This window comes from Nerophis lumbriciformis, linkage group LG17, assembly GCF_033978685.3.
Source record: "Nerophis lumbriciformis linkage group LG17, RoL_Nlum_v2.1, whole genome shotgun sequence".
NCBI classification, from domain to species: Eukaryota; Metazoa; Chordata; class Actinopteri; order Syngnathiformes; family Syngnathidae; genus Nerophis; species Nerophis lumbriciformis.
Window position 1 is genome coordinate 24,747,549 of NC_084564.2, and position 14,888 is coordinate 24,762,436.

Sequence of the window (14,888 nt, forward strand, 5' to 3'; positions counted from 1 at the left end):
AAAACTCCACTGTGTAGGATGGGAAGCGACATGAAGGTGTCGGTTTCTTTGATGTATTGTAATCCACAGGAAGATATTGTCTTGACCCGAGATCTCCAGAGCGGAGAGGAAGCAGGACCTGACGCAAGCTTCAGCCACCTTTTCTTTGAACTGTTTTACAACCTTTTGTTTGAACTGTTTTGTAACCAAAGGCGATGGCTGTTTACGACCCCCCTCCCTTAGAAACAGCTGTTGCCATGTAATCAGGAAAAGTCCAAATAAAAGAGGAAGCGTACAATCTTTCGTCAGAGCGTGGGGTACAGTGTCTAAGCTTTTCTCCTCAATTGAGCTAAATTGAATTCTGTCTCTGTTTAATTCCTTGCTTCTTGTCTTGTTTAATAGATGTCATCAATGTTTGAACCTGACATACATAATAAATAAAAAATTATGGAGCATCTCAAACAAGATGGATACCAGATGCTATACACATCGGCAATAACCCTAGTATGATTACAACTCAAGGCTTTTTGAAGGCAAATCAACTGATTATATGCGTTTACCTTTTTCACAATTAGGGAACGTTTATAATAACCCCGAGAGAGATAAGCGGTAGAAAACGGATGGATGGATTTAGCTTAAAATTCTTCATGCATACATACCATATCAAAATGGCTGAAATGGGAACTCCAAAGTTATTAACTGTTGTCTCACTTAAAAACATTTTGTGAAAACCCTGTGGAGAATTAGGTCATCAACAGAAAAGTCAACAAGGCGAGAGGGAAACTGAAAAAGAGGAAGGCCGAGCCTTGTTGGGACTTGTGAGCGATAGAGCGTCACAACAGGAAACGTGTCATCTGACAAAGAGGGTTTGAAATAGTTACAGCATTAAAACAGCCGAATCCCCCTCAGCGGAATCAGTTGGTCGACCGAAGTCTGTTTGGTTTGTTCGGTCTGCGTGATGCTTGGAATAAGAGGCTGCTTTAAGGATTATGCCAGTTTGTAAGATAATAACAATGAGCCACAAGACACTCGTCATTGCCTTCATGCTTTTTTCTAACATCATCATTGGGTCAGGTAATGACACTTTTGTTGTTTAAGTATTCAAACAAATATGTTTATAATTGTGGGATGATTATGCTGATTGTTATTATAACATAACATTTAAAGCATATGTTTTTAATTATGCCTTTTTATTATTTTAATAGACATTCCTTGTTTTATTTCTATTGTTTACTTGTATTAACAATTAAATTTTTTGGTGGGTTTAGCTGTATGTAGACTTGTTTTTACAGTATTTATCGTGCATTTTATTAAATGTTTTTAGTTGATTTAATGATTTTAAATGTATGTTTTTTAATTCAATTAAATCTGTTTTTAATTTATAGATCACTTTGGGACAGAAGTCGCTGTCTTTAAAATTGTGCTGTATAAATAATTAAACCTTGACCTGATTCATGTAAAATTAATCCTATTTCATTTTGCAGTTTTTTCATATTTATATTACATTCTGAAATTTCCACTGGGCCAGAAAAAGTCAAACGATCATAATGGAAACAGAAAGATAAGCGTCATCAGGGATCTTCAAAATACAGTATTATGCAAGATTGTTCTATGAATGGATTTTTACTCGTGTTTTCACCAAAACAACCTAAGGGATCTGTACAATACACTTTGATGTATTTTTTTGGTTTTGTAAGAAATACAAGTTTGTTTGTTTTTGTCAACAGGACAAGATTTAAAACTGTCAGTGAATGTTGTTGATGGCGAGGTGGTCGTCCTTTGGAATAAACCGAGAAATGCCACATCAGACATCAAGTACAATGTACAAATGGCCAAGTATGTTATCCTTCCCACTACCAACTACAGTTGTTTAAGTTGTTAATAACATTTATGCAAACTCTAGATATTAATATTGTACAAACAGTCTCATTTTGACGGTGTTATTTGTGCTGTCAGGTATCTTGGAACATGGGACATGGTTGGAGGCTGCACGGGGGTCACAAAGACCTACTGTGACCTAAGTAGGCTCATACAGGAGTATAGACATGCCTACAAGGTCAGAGTTCAGACGGTAGACAGAAACATCACGTCTGGGTGGACGGTGAAGAAATTTCTACCAAGTACAAGTAAGCAGCACTAGATGTTATGTTGTTGCATGATATGTTACATGTTATGTTATGCTATGTTATGTCATTATATGTTGTTACGTATGTCGTTATAGGAACAGTATGTTAAGTTGTTACATTTTAGGTTATGTTATGTGGATATATGTTATGTCGTTATATGTTATGCAATGTTATGTTACGTCGTTAAATGTTATGTTCAGCGATGTTATGTTATGTCATGTGATGTTATCCTATGTTTTGTCGTTTTATGTTATGTCTTTATATGTTAATTTATGTTTTGTCGTTTTATGTTACGTTATGTCATTTTATATTATGTTAGTTTATGTTATATCATTATATGTTATATTATTGTATGTTATGCGGTTATATATTGTGTAATGTGTTATGTTATATCGTTATGTCATTATATGCTTTGTTATGCTATGTTATATCATTACATGTTACATTATGTCGTTAAATGTATTATTTTATGTTATGTCGTTGTATATTGTGCTATGTGATGTTATGTTATGCTGTTATATGTTGTGTAATGCAATGTTATGTTATGTCGTTATGTTATGCTATGTTATATCGTTACATGTTATATTATGTCGTTAAATGTATTATTTTATGTTATGTCGTTGTATATTGTGCTATGTGATGTTATGTTATGCTGTTATATGTTGTGTAATGCAATGTTATGTTATGTCGTTATGTTATGCTATGTTATATCGTTACATGTTATATATTATGTCGTTAAATGTATTATTTTATGTTATGTCGTTATACATTGTACTATGTGATGTTATGTTATGCTGTTATATGTTGTGTAAAGCGATGTTATGTTATGTCGTCATGTTATGCTACCTTATATCGTTGTATGCTATGTTATGTTAGGTCGTTATATGTCGTGTTATGCGATGTTACGTTATGTAGTTATGGCATAACAAAACATTGCATAACAGTTATGCATATCAAACAAGATGGATACCATAACAGTTGTGTTATGTTATGCAGTGTTATGCTATGTCTTTATATGTTATGTTACTCTATGTTATTTGTTATTTTACGCTATGTTATTTTGTAATCTTATGCTATGCTACAAATTGTATAGGAATGTTATTTTGTACTGTATGTTATGTTATTTTTAAGTGCAGTTAAGTAAAGTTACATTAACATTAGGTCTTATATTGCGTTGCAGCTATGTTAGGCGATGTTATATTATTGTTACATTAGGTTACTTTTTTTTACAAGTCATGTTAATGTTGTGTTGTCGTACATATAAATATATACATATGTGTATATATATATATATATATATATATATATATATACATATGTGTGGGAAAAAAATCACAAGACTATTTCATCTCAGAGATGAAATAGTCTTGTGATTTTTTTCCCACACATACATATATTGCGCTCTACTACGGTATCGAGCACTATTTTTTGGATAACCTTAAGACATATATATATACACATATATATATATATACACATATACTACATATATACATACACACATATATATATATATATATATATATATATACATATAAATATATATATATACACACATACACATATATATATATATATATATATATATATATATATATATACACATATATATATATATATATATATATATATATATATATATATATATATATATATATATATATATATATATATATATATATATATATATATATATATATATATATATATATATATATATATATATATATATGGGAGAGTGGCCGTGCGCAACCCGAGGGTCCCTGGTTCAATCCCCACCTAGTACCAACCTCGTCATGTCCGTTGACACTTCTCCCTTGCTCCTTATAGGGTCTGGTTAGTGCCTTGCATGGCAGCTCCCTCCATCAGTGTGTGAATGTGTGTGTGAATGGGTAAATGTGGAAGTAGTGTCAAAGCGCTTTGAGTAACTTGAAGGTAGAAAAGCGCTATACAAGTACAAACCATTTATCATATATATATATATATATATATATATATATACACATACACATATACATACATATACATGTACACATATACATACCGTATATATATATATATACACACAATGTGCCGGTGTTATGTTATGCTAGGCGATGCTATGTATTTTACAATGTTATTTAATTGTTGTGATGAAAAGTCAAGTTACGTAAAGTAATGTTGTAATAGGGCACACGACGTAAAGTTACATTACAACGCAAGAGCTCCTTAATTGATTGTGGCGAGTTAGGGCATAGGCCGAGGAATAATTTAATAAGTTTCAGTTTAGATCTGGATTTTGTATCCTGTTAATGTATGTATACGGAAAGGGAAGAGGGAATTTTTCTAAATCGGATGGTTTGCGGATAAATGTAAACACAGTAACCACTGACACAAGCTATGTTAAAATCTATGACATTTTGTGAATCTTGGTGAAATTTCATTTAATACTGACTTAAAATTGATTTTTTTCTTACCTTACAGGCAACCTGCTGCCTCCATCCTTCACTTTATTCGCCACATCCAGCACTATAACAGTCCATGTTCATCAAAAACCTGTTCTGAGAAAACTCTTTCCATTTGGGGTTACATACATCATGTACTTGGAGGAAAAAGGTCAAGATGACAAAGTAATCAACCATAAGATACATTTTAAAAGATCAATCAACCAGGTATGATTGATCAAAGTATGATGAATTGACCTGTTTGTCATTTTAATCTTGCAGAAGACCAAATTATATCTGACGGATGACTTAGACCAGAGGTCTAAAACTTTCACTTCTCTTCACTGGGGGGTTGAGTACTGCATCAGCATCATGGTGGAGGGAAACGGCGCTCTATCCACGAGCGATTTGTCGCCGGAACAATGCCTACAGCTTCCAGAACATGGTGAGCAAAAGTAGGGCTTTCTTATAGAGCAGTAATGTCCAAATTCTGGCCCACAACTATTTGTTGTTAAAATGTTGAAATGAACAAGAAAACCAAAAGAGAACAGTAAATAGTTGTTTTCTTTAAATTTATAAGGGCCATTACTCTTGATCCACACCATTTGCCTCCCCAGGAAATAACATTCATAACATTAACTATAAACATTTAATGTATTAAGTAAAGTGCCCTGTACATTAATCTGATTGCATATTTAATATAGCAAGTTAAACACTTTAAAGCTCGAAAGCTGGTATCACTAAAACTCGACTGTTCCATGAAATATAATCATTTAAATCCTTCAGAAATGTTGTACGTATTTGTATTACTCCTCATTCTAACTATACTTTAAGTTGAGTTGAAAAAACGTTGTTAAAATTCACACTTAAGTCGCATCCATTGGTTTTAACTCAGTCCTGTTAATCTAACCCCCTCTGGAAAATGTGGAATATTCCACAAATCCCATACTTTCAGACGGACAAAAGTAATTGCACTCAATTTTTTTGTCTGTATTTGATATTTCCATGATCACTGAGGGGTTGTTAAGGGCTGAGCACAGCCCTGTTACCTACGTTTTTGTTTATTTTGGCCTCCACATCCCTTGATTTCTTTCAGTGTACATCCCTTGGATGCAAACATTTAAACAGCTTTGTACTAAGCCAGTGGTTCTTAACCTGGGTTCGATCGAACCCTAGGGGTTCGGTGAGTCGGCTTCAGGGGTTCGGCAAAGCCTCCGCCGCGGAGGTCTAGACCCACCCGACTCATTGTGTAAACAAAAACTTCTCCCTATCGCCGTATTATGGATACCCTCAAACAATGTTCCCTCTAATTTTCCATACGCGTGAGCAAACTCCTCACTCAGTTGAGCCCATGTGATCACACCTGTCCCAAACCTGACTAAATAACAAATTCAATGTTTTATTATTATAATCAAATGACGGCTGTCATTTCCATGAGATTATTTTCTAATATAAGTGTTTTGGCCCACCTACAATGACAATATCAAAAAATATTGTTTTTCATGAGCTGTGTACTAGTATTGTATGTCTGGGTGGAAAACAAAGAAAAAGGAACAGACTTTGCTGTGAAAATAAATTAATAATTTAATTTGATCATTTATCATTTAAAATGACATGAGAGTGGCACTTGCCAAGGTGAAGCCATGCATATCTGAACTGGTCTCTCAAAGGCAACAGCAGAAGTCACACTGAGTTGCAGGTGTGTAATTTGTTGTGAGTTCATGCACTGTGTTGGTTTTGTTCTTTGAACAAGGTGATGTTCATGCATGGTTTATTTTGTGCACCAGTAAAAAAAAAACATATAACTTTGCCTTTAATTTGAAAAAAAAATTGTTTTTATTTTTCACTAAAGAAGGGTTCGGTGAATGCGCATATGAAACTGGTGGGGTTCGGTACCTCCAACAAGGTTAAGAACCACTGTTCTAAGCATACTGTATTTCCAAACATTTAAATGTATTTACACTCACATGCCGGCTGAAGTGTTTATGTTTCGCATCCTAACAGGGTGGTTCATAACTGCTGTGGCATCCCTGACCGCTTTGGGCGTGCTGGCTTTGGTGTCCGTGGCAGCCATTGGGCTCCTTTGTCACCTGAATCGTCCAGTGAAGACGCCTGCCGCACTGGTATGCACACAAAACATTGCCTTTAGGTTCTCAGGGCGTTTAATTGATCGCAACCGGACTGTTTGGTTTGTCTTAGAAGACGTTTCGCCTCTCATCCGAGTAGGCTTCATTAGTTCATGCGCATAGACTTAGATTAGTCACATCTAGAGCTGACCAATCTAAGTCTAAGACTAGATCTGACCAATCTAAGTCTAAGACTAGATCTGACCAATCTAAGTCTAAGACTAGATCTGACCAATCTAAGTCTAAGAGTACATCTGACCAATCTAAGTCTAAATCTGACCAATCTAAGTCTAAGAGTACATCTGACCTATCTAAGTCTAAGACTAGATCTGACCAATCTAAGTCTAAGAGTACATCTGACCAATCTAAGTCTAGGACTAGATCTGACCAATCTAAGTCTAAATCTGACCAATCTAAGTCTAAGACTAGATCTGACCAATCTAAGTCTAAGACTAGATCTGACCAATCTAAGTCTAAGACTAGATCTGACCAATCTAAGTCTAAGACTAGATCTGACCAATCTAAGTCTAAGAGTACATCTGACCAATCTAAGTCTAAGAGTACATCTGACCAATCTAAGTCTAAGACTAGATCTGACCAATCTAAGTCTAAGAGTACATCTGACCAATCTAAGTCTAAGACTAGATCTGACCAATATAAGTCTATGAGCATGAACTGATGAAGCCTACTTGGAGGCGAAACATCTTCTTAGACAAACCAAACAGTTCAGTTGTGATGCATCGAATGCCCTGAAATTACAATTACCTGGATGAATGAGAGCATTTATAGACATTGTCTTTAGGTCACATGTAATACAGTATGGAACAGTCCTGTGGGAAAAAATGAGGAAAAACACAATTGCACACAAATGGGGTGAATTTGGTAAAACACATACACCCCAAAGTTTGACTACTTGAGCCTGTTTGCAGTCTATAAAACCCAAACTTTCGGGTGTTGAGCCCAATCAATTTAATTTAGGACACATCTTTAGGTGACTGACAAGCGCATACTGTAAAATTGAAGCCAGCTTGTGTGGCTGTGCGTTGTGTAAACGTTACCCTCAAACGCCTTTAAGGGCCCATAGCATCCAGATGACACTAACACATTCTCTTCATGAGTTTTTTGCTCCTGAAAATGAATCTAACAATAATCTCCCATAACATCAGTTTTTGAGTAGTGGGTAGAAACTTTAGTTTAAACGCCCCCTTTCCATCGCCATACTCGATTAGCCGCCCCCTCTTGGTGTGGCGTCATCTACAAGAACTGGGACCCATTTCCCTGCATAGACAGTAAGGATAATGTAAAACTGTTATTTTGATCAATAAATTGCAGGTTTTTATCACCGAGATTACATTAAAAACGGATATGGTTAACATTATGAGCAAAAAAGAAATATAAACTGGAATTGTGGCTTCTTTGCAAGACGACTCTAAATCAAGTTTTGAGTCAAACATTTTGCTTTCGGATTCTCCTGATGAAGAAGCTGAAGAAAACCAATTAAAGCTCAATTGCGGACTTCAACTGACATGTTTTGAACCTGAAGCCGAGGCTGAGGAGAGGAGGCCAACTATGACAGGCTTGCGGCAGTGGCCGGTGCAACTGCAGATCACCATGTTATTTCAGCATTTCCTCAAGAATCTTGGGGAAAACATCAGTAGAACAGGACGCACAATAGAAAAGTAGCAGCTTACCTTCTTTTTCTCTCATTTTTGAGCGCAGGGTCTACTGTAGACATCCTTTTTTAGATCCAGAACTATGAAAAAAGTTCCAATATTATCAACATTAGAGTGGGCCATCAAGAGCTAGAGTGGAAAGCGGGTTGACAGCCCGACAGGGCTTTTAGCTCACTGGCTAGCTCTGCTCAACTTAAAAGGGGTTATATTATGATTTGCTTTTTCTAAATTGAAAACACTTCCTTGTGGTCTACATAGCATGTAATGGCGGTTCTTTGGTCATTGTTTTGCATACAGTATATTACGTTTTACAGACCGACTTTCTGGCCGTTGCTTGCACCGTTTTGTGGCAGGTCTTATTCACTGCGTCTTCTTCCTTCCCGTCTGCTATGTAGTCGTTTTTAGCGTAGTCTACTGACAGATGTAAGTTAGAACTATACACTAGTTTGTATTGGAAATAGCAACAGCGGAGGATGCACGGGACAGTTTCCCCCACGACAAAAGGATAGAGAAAAAGAGGGAGCTTATTGACTATAATGTCGGATTACAATGTCGGACTCGCGCAATTATCTTAGGGTATATTTCTACCATATATGGAGATATCCACTGATGTCACAATTGGGAATAACATATCAAATTGGGCAAATTCCCAACAACTCATTTCGAGGAAGTATGAAGGTAGGCAAGATTGTTTTATAAATATCTCAGCCATGCTTCTGTAATGGACCCGAGTGGTGGAATATTAAAATCTAAGAAATATGTTGCTTAAAACAAATATAAATATTAAGAACCCAATGTAGTGAGACCAGCTGTCCAAAATAAGGGAAGATGATTATGCTTGTTCGCACTTTATTACAATACACATTAAACCGTCCAGTTGTCAATACTAAAAATACCAATTGGTAACCAATATTATGGTGAGGGTACAGCCGCGACAGGCGTAGTGGGTCAGCGTCCTGACTCCACCCACTTCCACGGCGTCCTCCTGCACACAGAATTAAAACGGAGGCAGGCCACGGGGATAAAATCTTCTAAAACTACGGAGACGCTCTCCGGGCTGACGCCACACTTACACGCAAGGCAGGGTTTCCCCTGCCCCTGCTGTAGTTCCGCGTCGAAGTATTGGGTACGCCCACTCTCCTCGACAGTCGCCGGTCACTCGCGGGACCTACGTGGTCGCTCCCGGGGGTCGCCGCAGGTCTCTGGGTCCCAATCGCCCCCTGTCCACAGAACCACACAGCCAGCGTACAACGCACGAGCCCGCAAGCCCACAGCCCAAGGCAGTTGGTTTCCCCCAAAGATCCACAACACACGTCACTTACTTCGGAAGCAGAGTTTCCTCTGCCCCTGCGTGTTGTGGGCTTCTTGGGGTTCGCTCCGGTAGCCTGCGGGGTCTACTGTGTAATCTGGGGGTTCCTTCCCAGCCTGCGTGCGTCCACCCGGTCGCTCTTGGCAAAGCCTGTCGATTCTTCCCCGATCGCTCAGCTGTCGCTTCCCTCCTCATCGATCCTGCCTGTTCTCTTTTAAATGGGTGCAGTCCTAATGCTCCACAGGTGCGTCTAACTTCAGGTGTCGCTTGATTGGGCACTTCGGTTGTTAGGGGCAACAAGCTAAAAAAGGGGCAACGTCTTAAAATACCAGCAAAGTCCACAAGGAGTAAAAACATGCCATTAAAAAGACAATCAAATTCTAAAATGTAAAAACATGCAATTAAAAATACAATAAAATTCTAAAATGTAAAAACATGCAATTAAAAATACAATCAAATTCTAAAATGTAAAAACATGCAATTAAAATCCACAGCAATAAAAAAAATGAAACAAAAAAAATACAATCCCCTACTTGTGTCCCATCACACTTCCATGGTTTGATTTCAACATTTTTGAGACTTCTGCAGATCCCAAATACACAAAAACAGGTACCAATAAGAAAAGTTGGTTTTGCCTAATACGTCCCCTTAAACTAACAATGTTGTGTGGATGCATGATCAGGCCCAGACATGGTGCAGGGCTGGTCTGCGTATTATGTTTGTAAAATATGAACAAGATTGGATGAAAAACGTGCTAGTCAAGCAAAACGTCTTGAAACGTCCTGATTGGCCAATAGTTACTGACCATTTGTGTCAGTGTTAGTAGAGTCTAATAAGAGTAATTACATCACATGACATGTTCTCTTTCCAGAAATGCACTGCACGTGACTGGCGGCCACTATCTGTAAGAGAGAGCTCAATGGAAGTTGTCATAGACAAAGGCTGGTTCCTGTCCGGCCGCAGAACAGAAGAGAAAAACCCGGTCACACTTCATGATTTGGAATACGAAGATCAAACAGACAAAGACCGGAGGACTAGCCTGGACAGTGGCCTGAGCATGGGGTCCACTGAAGGGCTGAGGAGACAGGAGGACAGCGGTTGCGAGAGCATGGCAGGAACGGAGTGTTCAAGGGACAATGGGATAGTTTATCCCCAACTGGATAATACTGACAAGAGGAAGGAGGATAGTGAGGTGGGGCTCAGGTATAAATTGGACTCCTCCACCTTGAACAATGTAGGAACGTTGGGAAATTATCACAGCCAATGCCCTGGCCTGAGGAATCATGTCGGGGATGAGGAGTCGAAACAGATCCTCCCAGGTGTGGTTTTAGCCGAAGCGATCTCTGGCTACAAGGCGGGAACTCAGTCATGCATCTGCTCTGGTGCAGCCCAGTGCATTTGGTGCCTCCAACGCATGGTCCAAGAGGCTGAAACCATGCAGCAGCACAAAGACAACTTCATTATAGACGTTACAAGAAGGAATAAAATAGCCATGAATGACTTGGAAACAGGGGAAGCTTTCCCATTCCTGACAGCTCTAACAGGAGAGATAAGCCCGAGCATGGACTGTAATGTGCAGCTGGACACGGACTGATGATTCAAGATGAGAAGCCATAACTGCTTTTAAAACAGCTGCTGCTTTGGAATTGAACTCCTGATACTTTCAACGTATGCGAGTCAGGCAACGTTGAGAAAAACAACGTATGTAGGAAACATGTCAGTAGAGAATATAAAGAAGAAGTAACGAATAGTCAGTGCACGATGTGATGGAACATCTGCCCAGTGGGAACGGAAGTCAAACTGTTGTGGGAACATAAATAGCGTGACATTACCTCGCTTCCTGACAAATCTTATTGATAGTTTCAGTACCTATTTATTTGTATTTAACTCTGTCTATCAGTGCGTCTCGTCTTTTCTCATTTTTAATATTTATGTTGTAAACAGTTTTGAAATACAATACATATGTGAAGTGTGCTTTCAAATGTACGGTTTGTTTAAATGTGATCATCGGCACTCCAACAAGCAGACCGAAACCCGTCTCTTAACACTACACACAGAACACAGACACGGACCAATGTTGAAATGACAGCAAAATGCATGCAGATGTGACAAATATGTTTGATAAAATCTGTTAAAAGTGTTGTCTCTCTTTGATCTTTCCGTCTGTCTGTGTGACGACAGTGTACATATACATTCACTGTACAAACATACACATACACATACTGTACATATACATACATACACTCATGCACATAATCACGTTTCATCAAACGTAAATTAACGTTGTTACCCTAGGAACTGGGTAATACATGCCACACTGACAAAGCTTAACCTATTGTTACTATAACAATCTACAAGGTTAATATAGTTAGCTTCTCTTCCTTCCCCTCCATGTATCTGCTTTCTTTTGTATTTCAAGTTATCATTGCATATATGTATTGCTGCATTTGAACAATTTCATTGTTGATAATAGAGGTAAATTATTGTTAATATTCATTATCAATTGTGCTATTTCTATTGGTTTTTGTATTGCTCCATTTGTAGTGTAATAATGTTCATTGTCATTTCTGTATTATTATTTATTTCACTAACTACTTCTTTGCTATCACTTTTACCATCATATTTGTACATATCATATTTGCTGATGTTGTTCTATTGTTGTTGTTATTGTTATTGTAATTGTTGTGTTTGCTGTTGTTTTTGTCTCTCTGTCTTATCCCCTCTTGTCCCCACAATTTCCCCCTCTGTCTTTTTTTTTTTCTCTTTCTATCCCCTCCTGCTCCGGCCCGACTGCACCAAATAATAATATAAATACATTTGATAAAGTCAAATACAAATAAGGCAAGAAGAGAAGTATCCCACACTTCTCTTTTGTAAAGTAAATTTGTACAGCCGATATGGGCATCTACATCAACTATATGATTTGCATGAGTAGCTGGACAGGACAAAAATTAAATTAAAATAAGATAAAAAATAACATAAAATAAAAGTGCAGTGTGACCTCAACTTTAGAGTGCTGCAATGTCAGTGTTTTGAGATTAGAGCTGTCTCTCAGCTAATTGTTATACTTTAAGTTGCAAGCAATTTCAGTTACAAGCACACCCGTCTTTTATGGGCGTAGCGAATATCACTGTGAACCCTGTAAGATCTGACCAAAACATCCAGTGTCTTATTCGCTGGCATTAGCACGAAACGAAGAAAGAGAGTGTGAAGGGCTGTTGTGAAGAAGAAGTGGATGGTAGTCTTTGAATTAAAAAAAGAAATCATCAAAAACATGACAGAGTTTAAGCGTATCAATGCTAGTCTGCACCATACTGAAGCGGAATGAGTCTAAACCTCGCCAAATATGTTGAAATATTATTTCTACGGCAGACATTTATCCATGAACATGTAGAAAAGCCATTGATGGTGTGTTTGACGGAGACGTAGCTGGTGGGAGATACAACAAAAGTCCACTCTCCAAAGGTAAATGTTGTAAAACATGTCGTTTTTAGTACTGTAGTACATTCTATTGCACAGGTGTCCCAAGATCTGGCCCGCCACATCATTTAATGTGGCCCGCGAAAGCTTTGAAATAATATGCGTCACTAAAGTACTTTTCCTCCTGAATGTATTCGTTCTTTACATTTTGGCAGAAAAAAAATACGCATTTTAAAAATAACTAGATAAGGCAATTCCTGAAGGAATTGCGTGTGAATGCTCCAATGCTGAAGTTGAACTGAAATCCTGGAATTTTTGTGGGGGATGTGGAACTTTGTAGAATGTCCCATTGATTTCAATGGGAATTTCCAAAAAATGTGGGAATTTCAGGAAAAGAGGGAATTTTTTGGAAAATGGTAAAAAACTTGAATGGTCTGAATGAGTAGAAAAGGTTGGTGTTTAAAGTTTTCAAATCGGTCGAGAAATGTTGAAGTAGTAACATTTTGAACTGAGAAATGGTATTACGGAATTCCTGGAATTTTGGGAAAACCGTTAATTTTTCCAGTTCAAAAAGCAACTTTAGTTTTTTGTCCTGATTAGGAGGAATGTTTTGACGGTTGAACGGTTGAAATGCATTGAAAAATGTGGAAAGAGTAGTCGCCAGAAAAAAGGGTGGAAATAAGACTTTGGCAAGCCAGGAAGTCTGGAAAATCCTGGAATTTTTTTGAACTTGGAAAAAGGCAGTTCAAATTTTCAGGATGGTGGAATGTGTTGAAGGTAAAATGGTTTGGAATCAGTTGAAAAACGTGGAAATGGTGAAAGTTTGAAGAATGGCCAATTCATTTTGAATGGGAAAAATGTCCCGGAAAAATTTTTTTGAGGGAAAGCCTGCGATTCCCGAATAGGCTGAACAGTTTGACGTTGGAACGGTTTGAATCGGAATGTGGAAGGTAGAGCGCGCCAAAATCTAGAGAAGAAGAAGTAGTTTTATAAATAGATTAATTTTGGTGTAGAAAACCATATGTGTGAATGCTTCGGAGCATTCACACAATAATAACTGCTTAACCCCTGAGTTGAAAGCAAGTTTTTAAATTGTACACTGTAAAGGTGACAATAGATTTTACGGTAAAAAAAACAAAAAACAGCCCAGTTGCCAGAATTTTAGCATAAAAAACGACAAAACCGTTTTTCTATTTACAGTAAGATGCTGTAATAAAAATAAAAAGTTACAGTAAGCTGCCTGTTTTTTACCGCAAAATCTAAAGATTAGTTAGAAATGTTTTATCATCAAATGCGTATGATAATACTATCATGAAGTGAACCCCTATACATTAATTTTCATAAATTATTCACGGTTACAAGCGGGCGAGGACCAGATAAATGTATTTCAATGCAAAATGTTAATTTGATATACAAGTGTTTCGAGCTAAGATCTTCATCACAGAGACAAGTAAACGTGTAAGATGAGGTACTACTGTAAAAGCCTTTAGTGAAATCCAACATGTTAAGTACGGCAAAATAGAAACAGACAACATATTCGGCACAAGAGATGGCATTATGGTTTGGAATATTTGAAATGTGTCCTGTAATGTGTCACGAAACTGCCCGATCAAGCCTTTACTTTATGCATCAGTTATTTACCGCAGATGTTTCAGCAGCGTAATAACTGAGAGGGAACCATTTCCTCTTTCTAGTTATTGAATAATGACTGTTCCTATAAATGCTCACTTTTCATATACAGTCTTTATCTGAGCAAAACAATTCACAAATTTGAGCAGTAACATTTGCTTCAGTACATTTACTTAAGTAACTGTTTGGATAAATTGTACATA

At 37.4% G+C, this 14,888-nt stretch overlaps 1 protein-coding gene across 1 annotated transcript; it reads left to right on the forward strand.

The window, feature by feature from the left end:
• The first annotated feature begins 916 nt into the window (after window positions 1-916).
• On the forward strand, window positions 917-11,777 carry il10ra (interleukin 10 receptor, alpha). Its single transcript, XM_061972098.1, has 7 exons — window positions 917-1,053; window positions 1,707-1,815; window positions 1,936-2,105; window positions 4,569-4,714; window positions 4,811-4,973; window positions 6,533-6,651; window positions 10,508-11,777. The coding sequence occupies exons 1-7, from the start codon at window positions 969-971 to the stop codon at window positions 11,228-11,230; spliced, it is 1,515 nt and encodes a 504-aa protein (XP_061828082.1). The 5' UTR covers window positions 917-968; the 3' UTR covers window positions 11,231-11,777.
• The last annotated feature ends 3,111 nt before the right edge of the window (window positions 11,778-14,888 follow it).

What these genes read in the sequence shown, in the direction of transcription:
- il10ra (XM_061972098.1), top strand. Translation starts at nt 969, where the DNA reads ATGCCAGTTTGTAAGATAATAACAATGAGCCACAAGACACTCGTCATT. An exon ending in TAACATCATCATTGGGTCAG is followed by an intron (nt 1,054 to 1,706) that starts GTAATGACACTT and finishes TTTTGTCAACAG; the next exon opens with GACAAGATTTAAAACTGTCA. An exon ending in TGAAGACGCCTGCCGCACTG is followed by an intron (nt 6,652 to 10,507) that starts GTATGCACACAA and finishes TTCTCTTTCCAG; the next exon opens with AAATGCACTGCACGTGACTG.